The following is a 19458-nucleotide window of genomic DNA, read 5'->3' on the forward strand; positions in this document are numbered from 1 at the left end:
AATACAACCACACGGTATATCATGATGAGTACACACCCAGCACTGTCCGAGTGCTTTGCATGTGTTCACTCATATAAGCTGTACAACAATCCTGTAGGTGGGCTGTTGGCTCTGTTTTACAGAAGCGTAACTGAGGCACAGAGAGGTCATGGCACTTGCCCAGGGCTGCACAGCGTAGCGTCAGAGCAGGCGTCTGCTCCAGAGCCCATGTCTTGGGCTCCCACCATACCCAGCACATCCCTTGGGGCCTAGGGTCTGTCCCCTGCTCTGTGGACTCCCTGCCTGGACCCGCACCCACACCAGGATGACGCCCTCCAGGACCCGCCCAGCCCATCGCAGCCCCGTGAAGGTCGCCCCACTCAGGCAGCTCCCACAAGACAGATGTGGCTCTTTTTCTCTCTTTGTCCTGATTAATTGCCTTTCAATTCCGACTCTATTGCAGTTAAACATTAATTCAGTAGGACTTAATAACGTGAATTCATTTGCAGCGCAGCCTGTGCTGGCTGAAAACGGTGAGCTGTTTGGTTAATTATAGGCTCCATGGACTCGCTGGAAAGCACCCTCACCCCCTCCTCGATGTCAGATCATTTAGCTGTCACCAGTGGCACCGTCCGAAAGCGCAGAAGGGATGAAACCGGGCCTGGGGTGGAGCAGGGCCAGGCCTAGGGGTGCTTCCAGGCTGCCCAAGGGACAGGTGTGCTGCGCCCGAGGCCCGGCCCCCTGACGGTTTGATGGGATTGCAGTTTCCACCTCAAGGGCTAGTTAGGCATAAAGAGGCCTGATTGGGGGTGTCTGGCAGCTCTGCTAATTCTGCAGCATCAGAGGGGTTCCTGTCCCCCACAGCCCCCCCTCCAGGCCGCGCTCCCACAGGCCACGACCCCCCAGTTCCCCCCACCCCTCCCTCCTGGCACAGAGAACGTCCGGAAGTGCCGGTCATGTGGCCGCACAACAAAGCTGAGTCCAAGCTCGCTGCGCAGTGAAGCTTTGCGTGTTCTGGCCACTCGCCTTTCCAGCCTCATCTCCCACCTCCCCTTCTCGCCTTCCTGCTCTGTCTCTGGGTTTCAGCCACCCTGCTAGAGCCAGCCAGCCATGAGGGGCGGACCTGGCCTCTCACCGTGGTTGTACGGCCAGGAGACTGGGCCCGTGGTCCCTTCTGCCACTTGTGAAGGGGACACCCGCCCTGGAGGTCTTGGGCCAGGCCCTGCAGGGTGCAGTGCGAGGTTGGGGGCCAGAGGGTCCATGGGGCTGCTGTCAGCCTCAGGAAGATCCCCCCAAATGCCCATCCCCCCTGTCCCCAGGGTCACTCTCCCGCCTGCGTTGAGTGGCTGATAAAGCACAGGCAGGTCGCCACAACTCGGTGAAATCTGTCATTGGACCCACCCCAGCCCTCGCCCCAGGGCACGGAGGGCGTGCGCCCGATCGCAGAATGGGTCTGGTGGAGGACCCCACAGAAACAGCACGTGTCTGTGGAGCACCTCCACATGTCTGCCTGGAGCCCATCACCCTCCTGTGCGTCCCGGGGAGATTTATTTTCAGCAATATAATTCACTTGACATAAACGTGTCACAATTACAGTTGCTGGGAAGAGATTCTTTATGGTTTATATTCTTTTAGGGGGAAAATTGCTGTGGTTTCTAGAGCAGGCTTTCTTTTTAAAGCTCTGCTCACTGAAAATGGAAAACAAGGATTTGTTTGCACGATTTTCACAATCTTCCCTTAACCAGCTGCGCTACCACGTGGAGCGGTTTCTGCTGGGGCACCTGCAGGGAGGGCAGGGGGAGCAGGTGGCCCCCACCCCGCCAAGCAGCACCTGCAGCACAGGCTGTCCTGACTGCTTGTCTTCCACGGGTCCCAGCCCTCACTGCCCCCCGCCCGCCCTGCGGCCCCTTCAGGCCACCCGAGGCTGGGCCTCTCTGTCTCCCTGCCCAGGCAGTGCCCAGAGTCCCTCCCCTGAGCCCTGGTCCTTCGGCCTCATAAGCAGCCAGGAGCCCCTTGCATCTCACCACGGCCCCCCTGCTGCCTGGAAAGCTCAGCACCTGGGAGGGAGCCTGAGGGGGCCAGGGGCTGCTCCACGTGTTTCCTGGGGTTACCGGGTAGCTCGGGCCTGCTGGGGCGTGCTGGTGCTGGCCTGCATCTGCCTGCATCTGTCACGTGCACTCCTCTGTCTCACCTCTGCCTCGCCTACCCCCACGACCGGCCCCCTGCCCAGGTCCTCGATGGAGCTCCCACCCAGGGCTTGCCTAGGCCCCCAGATCCCTCCCGGCTCCCGGTGCCTGGGCCCCTGGTCCTGCTGGCTGGGGACACCCCCATCCCAGACCTGAGGCCCCGAGTCGGGGCGTGGGGCAGCCAGAGCCGCCGCCTCTGGCCCTCCCCTCCAGCCCAGGCCCAGGCCCCTCCCACACTCTCACCTTCTCAGCCCCTAGCACCCGACCCGCCTGTGGGGCACTGACTCACCTCTCTCTCTCTCTTCCCCCCCACTGCAGTGCGACAGCGAGAGCGACGGGGATGACAAGGTAAGCCTTCCACCCCCTCACCTGCCCCTCCTGCTGACCTGGACCCCAGCAGGCAGGGCCCTGGACACCAGGCAGAAAGGTCGTGGTTCTCCTGTGGGGTGTGCGGGTGACTGTCGCCTCCCCAACCTGGCTGAGGACCAGATGTGGTAGATGTCCACGCTGGGACCTGGGATGCTGCCCAGGCCCCTTGGGACTGCAGGACCGGGCCTCAGCTCCTGGCCTGTCAGCAGCTGTCTCAGTCCAGGGTTCCCTGGGATGGGGGAGCCGTGGGCAGAGCGGGGGCCACACTCTGTTGCATTTCCATGCTGGGGGCCGTAAATATCACCCCAAAACAGAGACTTCCGCTAATAGCAACAGCGCCTGGCCCCTCGCAATTCCTTCCTACCCCCTGCTTTTCAGGAACAATGAAGTTTCTACTAACTCGGGATTTATGCAGTGGGAGAGTTAGCACAGGGACAGCCGAGGGGCCTCCCGGAGGTGCCGGCATCCTTCTGCGTTCCTTTCCGCAGCTCCTGCCTTGGCCCTTGGGGTGCAGGAGACCTTGGTCCTGGCCATCTGCAGGGCCCTGTGTGTCCTGGGGGAAGGGGAGGAGCTCTTGGCTCAGCAGTTACTTGCAGAGCACCTACTGTGTGCTGAGCTCTGTGTGGGCAGGGATGCAGCTGGGGGCGCCACTCGGGACTGGCTCTCGGGGGCAGCGCCCAGCAGCAGCAGGCACAGGCGTGAGACCCAGCAGGTGCAGGCGCCTGGCACTCACCGCCCCAAAGCCCTGTGGGGCAGGGACTGTCGCCATCTGATGTAGAAGTGGAGACCGAGGCACAGAGAGGGTAAGGAACCTGCCCGAGGTCACACAGCTGGAACCCGGGCAGGCTGGGCACGCTGTCCTTGGTGAACGAGCTAGCAGCCCACCTGAAGAGCCTTCAGTGGTGAGATGGCAGGAGGTGGCCGCGCCGCCGTGGTGGAGCCCCTCGTCCTCGGGGTGGGGCCCCCTGGGGGTGGCACTGGGCACCAAGGAGGACAAGTGTCCAGGCAGCGGGGCCAGTGTGCATGAGGGCTCTTCGTGTGAGGCGGATGGAAGGGCAGCTGAATACCGACTGGCGTCTAGGCAAGTTTCTGTGGACTGGAACGTGGTCCCGTCGGGGGGTCTGTGCTGTGTGAGAGCCTCAGTTGCTGCCTCTCTGGTGTGTCCTGGCCTGCGTGGGCAGGAGCTGTGGACGGACAGATGGCCAGCCCCCCTCATACAGGCTTCACGCTCAAGCACAGAGCAGCCTATGAGCACGTGAGCAAGTGTGGAAAGAACTCAGAGGCCGGCTAGCAGGGTGCTCAGGGTCAGGGCAGGCCTGCAGAGGATGCCTGGGGTCCGGATGACCAGCCTCATGAGGTAGGGCACGGGTCTGGGCTGGGCGAGCGTTCATCCCATGGGCCGGGAGGGGGCGGGAGTCGCGCGGTGAATGGAGGAGGAGCAGGTGTGGGCGGCTGAGGCTGGGGGTGCGCCGCCCAAGGCGAGGGGCCCAGAAGCCCTGTGTGGAGTCCTTGCTGCGGTCTAGACTATCCGGGGAAGGTGGCCAGAGGGCAGGGCAGCTAGGAAGTGTCTGTGGTCCTGAGTGCAACTCCCTCAGCCGTCCTGTGAGTGGACAGGGTGTCGGGCCGCCGGTGGGCACTGGGACAGGTGCCGCGTTTCCGCAGGAGCTGTCACTCCTGATGCCTTTTTTTTATATATAAATCTATGTATTTATTTTGGCTGCATTGGGTCTTCGTTGCGGTGCACGGGCTTCTTATTGCGGTGGCTCCTCTTGTTGCGGAGCACGGGCTCTAGATGCACGGGCTTCAGTAGTTGTGGTTCGTGGACTCTAGAGGGCAGGCCTCAGTAGTTGTGGCTCGCGGGCCTAGTTGCTCCACGGCATGTGGGATCTTCCCAGGCCAGGGCTCGAATCCGTGTCCCCTGCCTTGGCAGGCGGATTCTTAACCACTGCGCCACCAGGGAAGCCCCGCTCCTGAAGTCTTTAATGTATTAGATCACAGCACCTAGGAAAGTGCTGTGCTGGGCCATCACCTTCAGCACCTCCTTTAATTGCAAATCTGCAGGAAACGCTCTCTGAGGCCACGGGCTGCTTTGAGGGGGCTGTGGGGAGGGGCTTCTGAGACCCTGAGCCTGCTGACTGCTCTGTCCAGGGGCCCCTTGGTCAGCGCTGGTCCTGGCATGTTTCTCCCTCCACCCCTCGGTCCACCCCTCCTGCCGGAGCGAGGACCCTGGAGTGGAGGCCAGGCACTGGAAGGGGCTGAGCCAGGGCACAGCCTCACATGGCAGCTCCGACCAGGCACGCCGAGAACTTCTGCCCAGGGCCGTCAGCCCCGGGCACCGAGGCCGGCAGGCTGTGACCGAGGGCTAGCCGGAGCCCGTGGCTTTGGCCTCGTCTGCTTTCACATCCGCCCACGCGCTGGCGGTGGCCTCGAGCCCAGCCTGGCCAAGGACTGGCGGGCACAGCAGGCGCGGTCACCGGCGGTGGCCCGGGAGCTCGCTCTGGTCGAGTCTGGGGTGGGGTCTGGAACCAGCAGTTCCTTCTGGCAATTCCTGGTGCAGCGTGAGGGAAGAACCCCACTCTGAGGGTCTTTGGGAAGGCCAGGGTCCAAGTTCCAGAGGCCTCTGCTGGGAGAGACTGGGTTCTGTGCTGGGGCTGACCCCGTGGCACTTTCACCGGGCCTCGGCGGCCGGGGGTCCTCAGGAGGAGGGGCAGAGCCCAGTCTTCCCCACGGTGACTGGGCCCCGGCGTGGCCATGGCTGTGGGCCCTCAGTGGGCTGCACAGGCGATATGGGCATGTGACCGCCTCTGGCTCCGTCGCGGGCAGGCCTTAGTGGGGCCAAGGCAGGGGGAGGGAGAGAAAAGCCTCCCACTGTCTCCACCTGCTCCGTGAGTGATGGGGTGCCTCTCCTGGGCTATGGTGAGCTCTGAGTGAGCTAGCACGGGGTGACTGAGCCTGCCACTTTTGGGGCGATGGGCCCCCTGAAGTGGGCAGAGCCGGGCCATGCTGCAGAAAGCCTCTTGGCTGATGAGCCAGGGAAGGTACAGGATTCCTCCCCGGTCACCCGAGTTTGTCTTCTCCACGAGCACACGGGGCTTCTGGGACACTAGGGTGTGTTCCAGACAGCTTGAGATGCAGGCCAGAGGCCAGGGCCGAGATTCCGTGCAGCTGACCATGGTGCCGCTCAGAGAAGGGGGCCTGGACGGAGCCCAAGAGCTGCCTGGTGGTGGGGAGGTCTTGGGGCTTCCCAGAGCTGCCCCCTGGGATAGGGACCCCCCTCTAGGGCCCCAGGGCTGTTCACCAACCAGCATGGACAAATCTTGGTATTTCTGCCGCCGGGACGGGGATGTGTGTGGTCAGCACTGGCTGGGCTGTTGTGACTCGCCAGGCCCTGCATGGCTGCCTGGGCTATAGGTCTGGAGGCTGCAGCTGCCCTCACCCTGCCCTCACCAGCTCTCCTCTGGGCGTGGCACAGTTTCCTTGCTCGCCAGCTCACATCTCTGCCCTTACCAGAAGGATGCAGAGACCTCTGTTGCCTACGTGATAAACTCCCTACCTCTGTCCTGGCTTTCAAGGTGCACACACCAACTGTCTACCACATGGCCCCGTGTCAGGGGGGAAGCTGTAATGGAACTGGACTAAAGAAGGAGCTTGCATTTCTCACCTAAAGGCCCGGATGCGGACCCTCCCGGCTGGCATGGCCTATCTATGGTCATCAGGCTCCCCTGTCTTTCTGCCTGGCCATTCTTGGCGTATGGCTTCCTTCCTCATAGACGCCTCTTAATGCACAGAAGCAGCGGTAGCACCAGCCATCTTCTCTGCATCCCCTTCCCCACATCATTGATCTTACAACCTGACTGATCACCTCCTGCACGGTGAGGCAGGGATGATGTTGATGTAAAATGTACAGTGGGGCCGAAGCAGAAGGAGGGAGGGAGGGAGGGAGGGAGAGAGTGGATGAGCTCAGAGGGGCCACACTGTAAAAAGTCATGGCAAGAAATTCAGCTTTTGATCCAAGTGCGGTGGGGAGCCACCATCCTGGGAGGTCCCTGACACACAGCCTCACCCTGGCAGTGCTCCCCAGGGACACTAATTATGCACCAAGGGTATCACCTGTGGTCCAGACCTCTCTGTTTCCTCCATGGCAGGGACACCCGGTTACTCGAGGCTGTTTGGGTCTGAGTTGGGGTGGTGGGTATGGAGAGACCTTTGGAGTTCCCTCTGTCCTTTACCCGAGCTGGGTTTCTGGGCAATGAGTAACTTCCTCTGGGCCCGTCCAAAAGCAGGCGCAGGTCAGAGGGCCAGGGTGGACACTTGCCTGGGACCTCGGCCAAAGTTACCATCCCCGCCTTCCCCACCCCATAGGGCGGGGAGAGCAGAGAGAGGCGTCCGCCCTCTGCCGCGCTCCGGGGCAGAGCCCTGCCCTTCCGAGGCCGCGAGAGCACAGGTAGCAAGGAGAACACCGTCCGCTGACAGCAGTGCCCTGGCCTCCCCTGGAGCCTGGCCGCGAACAGGCTGAACGAAGCTGGGACAAGCTTGACTTGTCACACTTCTTGGTGCACAGCAGGCTGGAAGCAGCGGTCAGAAGCCCCCCGGGCTGCTTGGGTCGGCGAAGGAGACGCAGCTGGGTGTGCAGGTGGGGCGGGAGAGTGAGGGCAGAGCCCCATGCGCGGGGTCTGTCGGCGCTGACTCCACACCTGTGCTGGGTGCTGAGGATGGCATGCCAGGCAGGCAGCCCCAAGGAGGCCTCCTCCTGGGCAGGGCGGCGGGAAGACCAGGGCTCCATGTCTCCTGGCCAGTTTGCCCCCCCGCGCCCACCAGCGTCTGAGGTCAGGGTCTGAGGGCAGCTGCACCTCCAGGGCCCACTGCTGCCCCTCCTGCCCTGCTTGCCTCCCCGGCCCCAGGCTCCTGCCAGCCCACCCGCCCCTTGCCCACCGGCCTCGGGCTCTGCCTCTTGGCTCGAGGTGCGGACACGCTGAGGACAGTGTGCCTCCCAGACACGGACAGTTGGAAACCCGCGAGGCCTCTCCAACCAGCCCAGCCCCGGAGGCTGACACGCAGACTTACGGACAGACAGACAGATGGAAAACCTCTCCGCCGCCTCCCCTTCTGCGGGACCAGGCCCTGCCCCGGGGGCAACCCACACCCGGGATGCAGGCCCCCCACCCCCTGAGACGCTCCCCTCGCCACAGGACCCCTACATGCTTCCCCACGCCCCACCCCAGGCCCTGCTCTGGGCGCTCAGTGCTGGTGGGGAAGGCGGCCTGAGCTGCCAGGAGGCTCTGGAGCCGGGCGGCCAGATGGCTGCGGTTGGTGTCTAACTGCTGTTTTATTGGAAAAATACGGGGTGAAAAATTGTATGGGGCTCGTCAGGCAGTCTGCTGGTCCGGGCCGGCTGCCGTCTGCCTGAGCGGCCCGGCCAGCACCCAGCCCTCTCTTGAGGGGTGTCTGTCTGGCCTGCCCGCCAGGCTCGCCCCCCAAGCCCGCCAGGACGTGCTCCCCGCACTGAGCTGCGGGAACGGGCAGGGCCGGGGATGGGGCCGTCAGGCGGCTGGCCGGAAGACCGGGCGTCCCCTGAGGGCAGCCCTCCAGCCCCAAGCCTCACAGCAGCTCCGCGCAGCGCCCGGTGTGCATCCCTGCCGCCCATCTCGGGGCAGCTCCCCTCTGCATCCTGGGCCCCGCTGGCACTTGGCTCCCACGCCACCGCCGCCGCCCCCAGTTCCCGCGGGACGCCCCTGCTTGCCCTCTGAGCGTCCCTGCTCACAGGGGTTTCCTCCGTGTGCCAGCCCGGCCCCGCTCCCGAGAACACCTTCCCGTAGTCTGTAGGAGGTGCACCTGTCTTCCTCTCGCCCAGCCGCGGGCCCCCCTCCAAGGCTGGGTGCTGGGGGCACAGAGGTGCAGGGAGCTGGTGCTCCCCGGTGCAGGGGGTCCTACACCGGTGACCTCACCGGGGTGTCCTCACAGGGGCTCCAGGCTGTGCACCGTGCCCTAGGGCTGCTCCAACCAGAGCGTGTCTTCCCACGGGGCTGCCCGAGGAAGAGGAAGGGCCTTTGGCAGCTTGCTCACTGAGGGTCCCAGGCAGGCACTGGGGCGGCACATGGGTCCCAGCAAGGACCACGATCTGACGACTGAAATGTAGCCCGCGCCTCCTGGGCCCTGCACGCATCAGCTCATTCCGCCCCAGATAACCCTCTGAAGTGGCATCTGTCCTGCAGCCCCACCCTCAGCGGGTAACCCGAGGGACAGAGTGAGGATCTGCCAGGACCGGAGGCCTCAGGGGAGTCAGGCACCGTCAGGCTACTGCAAGAGCCCCAGCAGGCGAGGGCGGAGGCCTGGGCTCCGGATTCAGGGGTGGGAGAGGCACTTGTGTCCTACAGCTGCTGTAACAAATTACCACAGACTGGGTGGCCTAAAACAGCTCAAGTTTATAGTTCAGGAGGTCAGAAGTCCAAAATGGGTCTCCCTAAGCCAAAACCAAGGTGTCAGCAGAGCTGGTTCCTTCCGGAGGCTCCAGGGAGAACGTGGTTCCTTGCCTGGCCGGCTTCTGGAGGCTGCCGTGTTCCTGGGCTCGTAGCCTCCTCCCCTCGTCACTCTGACCTCTGCTTCTGAGGTCACGTCTTCTCCTCTGACTCTCCTGCCTCCCTCTTATGAGGTCCCTTGTGATCACGTTGGGTCCATCCAGGCCCATTAGGGCCCGTGGGCTGGGACGCTGGAGCCCGCTGATGCCTTCGGGAACCCACTGCTCCCCTGGGACGGCCCTGGGCGCGTGGGGGGCCGCAGGACGCCACGGGATAGAGGTAGGGGAGGGTCTCAGTCTGGGAGGTGCTGGGTCTGAGGAGCCTGAGGGGTGTCCCAGCATAGGTGAGACAGGTGTGATGGCCACCAGGGACAGAGAATGGGGGGTGGGCACCGACCCCAGGGGCCCCGTCCACGAGCGCCGTGTAGCATGAGGCCCAGCACAGCAGCGAAGGTGGGAGTGCCTGCTGTGCTCGGCAGAATGCTGGGTGCGGAGAGTTTAACTTCCTGCTGGGGTCACACAGACCTAAGTGCCAGGCGGGACTTGAACCTGCACCTTCCAGCTGAATGGGAACACTGAGGCCAAGGAGAAGCCGGGAGGCTGGAAGAGAAGGCAGGAAGACCTCCACGGTGGGGGCCATCTGCCCCTCCTGCCTCCCCTGCCCTGGCCTTTCCAGAACTACCTGAACAGGACCCCGGGCAGCTCCCACATCCACCTCCAGGTTTCCCCGGGCTCCCGCAGGGATTCACCGGGCTGCCTGGGCGCTTACAGGGAGGTTGTCCTCTGGCCCTGGGGTGTCCGTACCCCTCTGTGCCCAGAGGGGTCGTAGCGCCTTCAGACCACACCTGCCCTGCTAGCCTCGGAGGGGGCCTCACTGGCCGGGGGCGCCAGGGGCCTGGTGCAGGCTTGCGAGTTGTGTGGTCCTTACCTGGGGGCGGGTGGGAACCACGGATCCGTCAGGGCACAGGCAGAGGCCAAGCACGCAAAACAAGCAGATGCTTTCAGAAATGGTCAGAGCTTGAGGATCAGTCAGGTGGATGGGGCAGGGGTTAGAGGGCGGCCGAGACCCCCCACCCTGTCCCTGCACGCCCCGGCCCTGCCACAGCGGAGAGCTGGATTAGTGCCGCAACAGCGCTGTGCCCCCGGGTCCCCAGCAGGATCAGAGGCGCCGCCCCGAGAGGAAGGGCTTTGCTGTTGTTCTGGCTGAAGAGAGCCAGGCCTCCGTGGCCTTCGTGCAGACGCAGACGCGGTTGGGGACAGGCAGCCGCCGCACATCCCTGCCCTGCGTCGCACACACGCGCGCTCCCACACACGCACACGCATGCCTTCACACCCGCACACGTGCGCGTGTTCGCCCACAGAGTGTCGCACACACGTGCACTCAGCGGGCACTCGCGTGTGCACATACATGGATGCGCTCAATGCCCACACGTGCCTCCTGATACCTGGAGCTCATGGCTTCTGCATTAGACACCGGCTGAAAACCCACTCCCCTCAGGGATGGGCTGGTCGGGGTGCCCACCGCACACTCAGTGGACCCCAGTACCACACACTGGGCAGCTTAAACCACAGGAAGTTGTTCTGCGTCCCAGAGACCGGGAGCCTGGCATCAAGGTGTGGGCAGGGCCGCGCTCCCCTGGAGGAGGCTTCCTGCCCCTGGTGGCCTCAGGCTTCCCTAGCTCGTGGAATCGCTCCCATCTCCGCCTCCGTGGTCACGTGGCCTCCCTCCCGCACCCCCATGTCTGTGTCTCCTCTGTGCAGAAGGATGCAGTCATAGGACTTGGACCCCCAATCCAGGGTGCACTCACCCCGAGATCCTGAATCACAGCTGCAAAGACCCTAATTCCAAACACGGTCACGTCCGGAGGTTCTGGGTGTGCCTGTCTTTGCGGGCCACACTCAGCAGCCGCAGCAGGCTGCCCTGGCCTGCTCGCAGCGGCCTCACGGGCAGCACAAACCGCAGAGGGTTGTCGTGGCCGCAGCACTGAGAGCTGCAGAGGGCCTGGGGCCTCCTGCGCCCTAGAAGCCCCGCTCAGCCTCACTCAGCATCCACGCGGCTGTTCTCCCAAGCCCATCAGATCCTCCCTCCTCCAAGGCTTTCCAGAGGGTCTTCTCAATTGCACGAACTCTCACATCTTTGGCACAGTCTGCAGTTACCCCTCTGCCGTTTTGCACTGAACTTGCATTTTCTGGTCAGTAAGGAGGGCGAGCCGGCGTTGAGCGGGGTCTGAGTTCACCCTTGGTCGGCCCATTAGTGAGCATTTGTAGATTTTTCTGGCCTTTGCTTCTTTCCCAACACTGGACACCAATGATGGACATGCCCAGCTAGCGAGGACCCTCTGGACCCCGCCCCGCCCCCCACACCCTCCCCTCCGCTGAGCCCGCCAGCCTGGCCCAGAGGGTCTGTGCTCCGGTCCACAGCCACGGGGTCGCTCTGTTTGAGGCCACAGTCGCAGCTCGGCAAGGATGAACCGAGGCTGGGGAGCCCAGCCCAGGAAGCCTGGCCCCCATCCCCCCAGTGACCCCCGCCCCAGCCACACTGGCCTTCTCACACGCATGGGACCCTGTCTCGGCAGGTCGAGAGGAAGGGCTTTGCTGTTGTTCTGGCTGAAGAGAGCCAGGCCTCCGTGGCCTTCGTGCAGACGCAGACGCGGTTGGGGACAGGCAGCCGCCGCACATCCCTGCCCTGCGTCGCACACACGCGCGCTCCCACACACGCACACGCATGCCTTCACACCCGCACACGTGCGCGTGTTCGCCCACAGAGTGTCGCACACACGTGCACTCAGCGGGCACTCGCGTGTGCACATACATGGATGCGCTCAATGCCCACACGTGCCTCCTGATACCTGGAGCTCATGGCTTCTGCATTAGACACCGGCTGAAAACCCACTCCCCTCAGGGATGGGCTGGTCGGGGTGCCCACCGCACACTCAGTGGACCCCAGTACCACACACTGGGCAGCTTAAACCACAGGAAGTTGTTCTGCGTCCCAGAGACCGGGAGCCTGGCATCAAGGTGTGGGCAGGGCCGCGCTCCCCTGGAGGAGGCTTCCTGCCCCTGGTGGCCTCAGGCTTCCCTAGCTCGTGGAATCGCTCCCATCTCCGCCTCCGTGGTCACGTGGCCTCCCTCCCGCACCCCCATGTCTGTGTCTCCTCTGTGCAGAAGGATGCAGTCATAGGACTTGGACCCCCAATCCAGGGTGCACTCACCCCGAGATCCTGAATCACAGCTGCAAAGACCCTAATTCCAAACACGGTCACGTCCGGAGGTTCTGGGTGTGCCTGTCTTTGCGGGCCACACTCAGCAGCCGCAGCAGGCTGCCCTGGCCTGCTCGCAGCGGCCTCACGGGCAGCACAAACCGCAGAGGGTTGTCGTGGCCGCAGCACTGAGAGCTGCAGAGGGCCTGGGGCCTCCTGCGCCCTAGAAGCCCCGCTCAGCCTCACTCAGCATCCACGCGGCTGTTCTCCCAAGCCCATCAGATCCTCCCTCCTCCAAGGCTTTCCAGAGGGTCTTCTCAATTGCACGAACTCTCACATCTTTGGCACAGTCTGCAGTTACCCCTCTGCCGTTTTGCACTGAACTTGCATTTTCTGGTCAGTAAGGAGGGCGAGCCGGCGTTGAGCGGGGTCTGAGTTCACCCTTGGTCGGCCCATTAGTGAGCATTTGTAGATTTTTCTGGCCTTTGCTTCTTTCCCAACACTGGACACCAATGATGGACATGCCCAGCTAGCGAGGACCCTCTGGACCCCGCCCCGCCCCCCACACCCTCCCCTCCGCTGAGCCCGCCAGCCTGGCCCAGAGGGTCTGTGCTCCGGTCCACAGCCACGGGGTCGCTCTGTTTGAGGCCACAGTCGCAGCTCGGCAAGGATGAACCGAGGCTGGGGAGCCCAGCCCAGGAAGCCTGGCCCCCATCCCCCCAGTGACCCCCGCCCCAGCCACACTGGCCTTCTCACACGCATGGGACCCTGTCTCGGCAGGTGTCCTAGTCACACGGCCCACGGGCCTTCGTCTGCAGCCCCTGCATCCACTTGCCCCCCAGAGAGGCAGCCACGAGGGAGCAGGCCAGCTGTCAGCGCCTTAGCCCAGCCGAGGGGAGCCCAGCGATTGACGTGGCTGATTGGCAGTGGGGTGGGCACTCCCAGTGCCCCCCGGCTGTGGGTGGAGCCCCCTCCATGGCCCCTGTGACCACACCTCCCCCTTGCTCTGTGTAACGATGACAGATGTGGTTCTAAGATTGGCTGTCGGCCCCTGCCCACCACGTGCGGGCCCTGAGTGGGTTACCTCTGTTTGGCCTGGAAGTCGCACAGGGACGTCCCCGCGTTCTCTGAAGGCGGCCTTCATTCCTCCTGGTAATCTAGTCCCGCTCCGTTTCCTTCTAGATTTCTAACCTCATTAAATCTTTCATATCACAGCCACTTTCCTTTCTAAACAGAATTAAAGCCAGTCCTGCCCAAAGTCTGATTTTACTCCCAAACCAGAGGGCGGCGCCGTGGCTCAGAGGTGGCATGGCAAGGACTGCGGCCTTTTCAAGGACCATGAGTGCCCAAGGTGGTCTTAAGAATGATGTTTGAAGTGAAGCCGTGTCATCACAGGAAGACAGGCTCCTCCAAGGTCAGGCTGTGGTGGGAGAGGAGCCGGGGGGCACACTGAGACCTTGACTATGACCTGATGGTCAGACCCAGGGGCTTGGTCTGGACCGGGAGACAAGGCAAGGCTGGGGCTGGAGAAGCTCCTAGCTGCTCCCGCTGGTTCCCGGCGCTGGCCCAGCCCTCAGTTGCCACTCGCCCTCCCCACCGCCACTGGCTCCAGGAAACTTTTACTGCCAGGGGTGGGGTCTCCAGGTAGCTGGGAGAGACTGGGTGCAGCCCGGCTGCTCATCTGGAGGAGACAGTTTGATGGAGTGTACCTTTGGGGCCCCGAGGATTCAGCAGCTCGACTAGGGGAGGTTGCCTGAGCTGGCGCACCAGGGTCACCGCCCCCAGAGCTCCAAGCTCCGTAACCGCTGCCAGCTGACATCTCCAGTGACATCCCCTCTGGAGGGGCCCCACCACCTACCCCCTGTCATCCCCATGCCTGCTTGTCACTGCAGCTCCTAGCCCAGCTCCCTGCACCCCACCCAGCCCTGTGGCGGATCCTACAGAGGGGTCTTTCTAAAGACCTCATCATCCGCCTCCTCCTCAGATCCCACACACATCTCTTCTTGTTGCTCAACACAAGTGCCCAAAAGCTCCCTCATGGCCCTCAAGGCCCTGTGCCCCACCCCACCTCCCTGGCTGGCCCTGCCAGGTTGTTCCTGCCTCAGGGCCTTTGCACTGGCTGTGGCCGCCCCAGAAGACTCTTCCTTGAGCTCCCCTCAGCTTAGCCTGGTCCTTCTCATGTTTCAGGTCTCAGCTCAGACGCCCCTCATGGGAAGGCTCCCCCAGCTGCCATTCAGATCAGTGCCCGTCACTGCTTTTCACATTGCCCTTTACTGTCTGTCCACCCCATCTGCACTCGTGTTACCTGTCTCCCTGTGTATGGCCCTTCTCTCCCACTAGGCTGTGAGCTTGACTCAGGCCTGCCGACGGGGCGGCTTGTTCTCCTGCATTCCATCCCCTAATCAGGGTCCTGGCTGTGAGTGTAGTTGAGTGTGGCTGCGGTGACAAGTTGTCACCAACTCGGCGGCTGAGTACTACACTATCATCTCTCAGTCTGGAGGCCAGAAGTCCCACAGGAGTGTCCCCGCGGGAGTCAAGCTGTGGGCTGGGCCGGCCCCTCTGCGGCTCCAGGGAGAATCCCCTCCCAGCCTTTCTGAGCTTTAGAGGCGCCCACGCGCCTGGGTTCCCGGCCCCTTCCTCCATCTTCACAGCCAGAGGGCAGCGTCTTCCCGTCTCTCCTCCCACTGGTAAGGACCCTGAGATTAAGCTGTGCTCATGGCATCGTCTCCCCATCTCCAGGTCAGCTGACCAACCTTAATTCCACTTTGCTGTGTAATCACAGACTTCTGGGCTTAGGGCCCTTTTGCTGCTGACCCCAGAGGGGTAGATCAGGACACCCCACTGCGTGAACACCTTTCCCCTTCGCTGCCAGAGGCCTTGGAGCTGGGCCAAGTGCAAGAGCTCACGCCCTGAGTGGGCACGGGGGCACATGGGTCCGCAGACACCCACCCCTGAGGTAAAGCCACCCCCCAGCCTGGGAGTCAGGGTTCTCCCGCCGGAATCCCACGTCCCAGGACCAGTCTCTGATGCTCTCCTAGAGGAAGAGCACGTCTTAGCTAAGCCCACGGACCCCAGGGTCAGACTGCCCGGTTTCCAATCCCAGCCCTGCCACGTACCAGCTCCGTGGCCTCCAGCATAGCACCTCACTTCTCTGTCTCAGTTTCCTCATCAACAAGACGGAGATGACAATAGTGTGTCCTCAAAGGATAGGCGTGAGGGCCCAGTGATTTCATGGTTAGAAGCCATTCAGCACGGTGCCACATATGTGCTGTTTTTATGGCAGGAAACAGGGTTTCGTGGTATAATGTTTATGGGGGCGGGGTAAGGGGAATATATGTAATTGGTAAATAATTCAAACAGAACAAAAGGACTTAAAAGCCCCACCTAGAGGCTGGCACCGTTGGCCATTTCTTTTTTACCGTTGGAGATTAACTGTGGGCTGTGTAAGTGCATGGGTCTGCCTGTGTTTTGCCGCCTTTTGAAAAGGGAGCGCTGGCCCAGTGCCCGAGGCTCTGGAGCTGTGTCCCAGGGTCCCGTTTGAATGGCTGCGCGCTTCCTCGCTGAATGGACCCGCCTCTGATCTCCCAGCTTAGGGCAGGCGTATGCAGGCCCTGAACCTGGGCTCTAAGCTGTGGGTCCCTGGATGCCTCACCAGAGCTGACCTTCTGGTGCCTCTAGCCCCACAGCAGCTTAGAGGTGGGCTCTCAAACTCCTTCCAGGAGCCCCTTGGCCTCCTTACCCTCCGTGGATTGTTTTACAGCAAGTTTCATGATTGGGAGTTGTGCTGCTGGCGTCCTGGTGTTGCACCTGCGCGCTCTGGAATGTTAGGTGCCACCCCGTGGGCCTGGATCCATGTGGGGCATATACTCGGCCTTCTCAAGGGGCGGTTATTTCCCCTGGATCTGAACTCGGTTTGGGCCCACGGAGCGGCCAGGTGGCTCCGGAGTAGTGGTCAGGGTTGGCGTGTACTGTGCAATTCGCAATTACAGAAACTAGTTGGACCCCTTCTCCCACTTTGCATCCCCATTTCGCAGATGGTGAAACTGAGGGCGGAGCTTACGTCGGACAGATGTGGGGCCTCTGTTGTCCTTCCTTCAAGTCCCAGCTCCTCGACCTCGCCGCTCCGTGACTCAGTTTTCCCTCCTGTAAACTGGGCGTAGGAGCCATCCATATTCGTTGCTGTGAGCGTCGGAGGAGCCGGCCCATACAGCGTTCGGTACAGCTGGCACCGCGCGCTCTGACCTGGTGACGGGGATGGGACGGCGAACGCTCGAACCCAAGTCCGCGGCCCCGTGCGGGCGGATCTGCGTCTCGGGGCTGGATTAATCGGGCCTGCCCGCGCCCCGCCCCCGCCCCGCCCCGCCGCGCTCCCTGGCCGCCGCCTGCGCGCCCGCCAGCAGTGCGCCTGCCGCCGCCGTCCCCGCCGACTGTGGGCCCTGCGCCGCGCCTGACGGCGTCCGGGAGCCCAGTGCGCACCGAGAGCCGCCCGGAGCGCGCCGAGTCGGCGCGGCGGACATGCGTGCCCCGCGCGCCCCCGGCCTGGGTTCCGGCTAGGCAGGGCGCCACGGGAGAGGGGCCACCTCGACGAGCCGAGGCTGGCGGTGGCCCGCGTCCATGCCGCCCAGCTTCGACTCCGTCTCCGGTACGAGGACTAGCGGCGGTCGCCTGCAGAGCGCGCCGGACCCGGGGCGCCCGCGCGGTGAGTGAGCGCTGGTGGCTGCGGGGAGGAACTCGGGACTTTGGGGGCCGGGGATGAGAGAGCAGCCGCCCCTTCTAGAGGAACGGGGAGCGGGAGAGGCCCCCGGCGCTCTGCTCACTCCGTCTCTCACGGGAGCCGGGCGCGCGGAGACCCCACGTACCTCCGCCTGCGCCCCTGGGGCGCACGTGGCGGCAGACCCGCAGAGAGTCCTGGGCCTCGGCCAGGGCGCTGGGGGGCCCGCGGCGGAGGCGGGGCAGGGCGCTGGGGGACGCGCGCCTTTGTCTGCGCCCTGGCGCGGGCTCGGCCTCCCGGGTTCCCGGCCGCCGCCGCGCTCACCTGCCCGGAGTTGGAGCTCTTTGTCTGGGGCGGGGCGCGGCCGGCGGAGTCTGGGCCGCGTGTCTGGGCCGAGGCTGCCCCGTAGGTTGGGTCCTCGCAAACAAAGCGCGCCTTGACCTCCGCCCGCGGCCGGGATTGCGTATCTCCGGGGAAAGAGGGCTGACCCTGACATTCTCCGTACGGAGCTGGCCCCTTCCACGGGGACCCTGAACTTGCAGCCCGGGGACCTCCAACCTGCACTTTGGCCTGAAGTGACCCTTTCCTTTCACACCCACGCCGGCTCAGTGCCAGGATTGGAGGGTGCCGGCGCTGCCTAGGTCAAGTCCCAGTGGATAATCCTCGGGAAGTTATTAGCACAGATCTGGTGGTTGCGCTAGGGCTGCCCACCCGCCTTGGGTCAGCTGGCCGGCTCCGGACCCCTTGTCCTGGAAGGGAAAGAACCGAGGGACCTCGACCTGGGCCAAGTCCCAGCAGGGGTGGCTTTGTGCCTGTGCTGGGGGAAGGGCTGGAACCTGAGCCACGGCCCCAGAGGTCCTGGGAGCTAAGGGTGCCTGTGGGTGTTTGTTGAGAGCCTTCTCCAGTGGGCCTGGCTGTGCCTGGCCCGGTGTCCCGGCCCTTGCCGTGCGGTGGAAGCCTGCCAGGTCCCTGCCCACGACCCCTGTGGGGACTTGGGTCCCTCAGCTTCCCTGAGCAAACTTTAACTTGGGCAGTGTGGCTGTGAGGACCGGACGGACAGGGGACAGTGGCCTTGCCACCTGCCTCCCTCCTTTGCCCGGGCGGCATCCCAGGGCTCGGCAGGGCCAGGGAAGACGCTCCCCGTCGCCGCTCCTCGCCCCCCTCCACTCCCTCCTCTGCTCCCCTTTCACTTTCCCAGTGTCTGGGGCGCCACCTCCTGGCTCTGGGGCCTTGCAGTGAACCAGAACTGGCCTGGCTGGGCCTCCCGGGCGGGGCAGCGGCGCCTCGGCCTTAACTGCACTTGCCGCTCTGCCCTCCGCCCCCCAGTCTCGGACCGAGGGCAGCCCTGCCCCGCAGGAGCAAACGCACTTTCTCACAGTGACGCCTCTCCCACGTTCCTTTGCGACACCAGCCTTGGTGGGTCGGGGTGCCCTGCTGTATCAGGTGAGGGCTGGCACACACGCCGACCTGCCGTGGAGTAGCCCCCTCTCCCTCCCAGTGGCCCAGCGACCACACCCCTGGGAGCTAATGACAGCTTGCAGGCTGAGCTCATTCATTGCACCTGCTGATGGCACCCGATAAGGCACTGGGGTGGGCTGCTTGCATGGTCAGCACCACCCCCAGGCCCGGAGGGGCTGTCGGTGCCTCGGGTAATAGAGACCTTAAGGGGGCGGCCTCCGGAGAGCAGAGTGGCTGCCCCTGCTCTGGCCCATCTCATTTGGGTGGCGCCAGCCCTGCCCACTCATGCCCTCCCGCTGGTGCAGGGCAAGAGGATTTAAACCTGCGCCAGTGGAGGCAGGGCACCCTCAGACTGACGGGGTCTGGGAAGGCCTGTGGGGACTTGGCCGAAGCCACTGGGTCAAGGGCCCAGACAGGCCGGCCAGCCACGCCCTTTTGGGGGCCGGGGTAGAAGCTCACACTGTAGTCTGGGGCAGTGGGAAGGCCCTGGAGTGTTTTCAGTCCAGGGTGACTTGTTCTGGTTTCGTTTTTAAGGATACTCTTGGCTGCTGTATGGAGAATTAATTTGTGAGAGTGTTAACGAGACCAGCTAGTAATCAAGCAGCTGTCACTCGGGCTGTGTGGCCTCAAGTGGGAGTGTTAACAGGACCCCCTCCTGGGGTCATGGCGAGAGTCCAGTCCTGTTAGGCCTGGGAGTCTTTGGGTGGGAGGAACGGTGACTCATGGGCCTCTGCGGGAGGATACAGGGCTCTGGGGGCCCCTGGCCGTAGCTCCCAGCCGAGCTGGGGCCATGCCTGGTGCAGAGTGAGCCGGCGTGAGGTGTCCCCATCCTGGCCCTGAGCGGTAGGAGGGCCGGCGCTGCTGACTCTGCCGTCCTGACCCCGCGGACCCCCAGCTCAGGTGGACCCCTCACCCACCCATCCCCACCCCCCACCCGGGGATCTCCTTGGGCAAGGCCACGATCCAGGCTGGATCCAGGCTGCTCACCACGCAGGATGCCTCAGGAACACCCTTAGGAAGAGGTAAAGCCACAGCCTCCCT

At 63.6% G+C, this 19458-nt stretch overlaps 1 protein-coding gene across 1 annotated transcript in view; it reads left to right on the plus strand.

The window, feature by feature from the left end:
• Positions 1 to 19458, plus strand: part of FBRSL1 (fibrosin like 1) — a 108456-nt gene that overhangs the window by 72105 nt on the left and 16893 nt on the right. Inside the window, exon 9 of the mRNA XM_007456689.1 lies at positions 2484 to 2513. Coding sequence (XP_007456751.1) covers positions 2484 to 2513 — 30 coding nt within the window. The remainder of the gene's footprint in view (positions 1 to 2483; positions 2514 to 19458) is intronic.

This window comes from Lipotes vexillifer, unplaced genomic scaffold (assembly GCF_000442215.2).
Source record: "Lipotes vexillifer unplaced genomic scaffold, Lipotes_vexillifer_v1.1 scaffold1529, whole genome shotgun sequence".
Classification (NCBI taxonomy): Eukaryota; Metazoa; Chordata; class Mammalia; order Artiodactyla; family Lipotidae; genus Lipotes; species Lipotes vexillifer.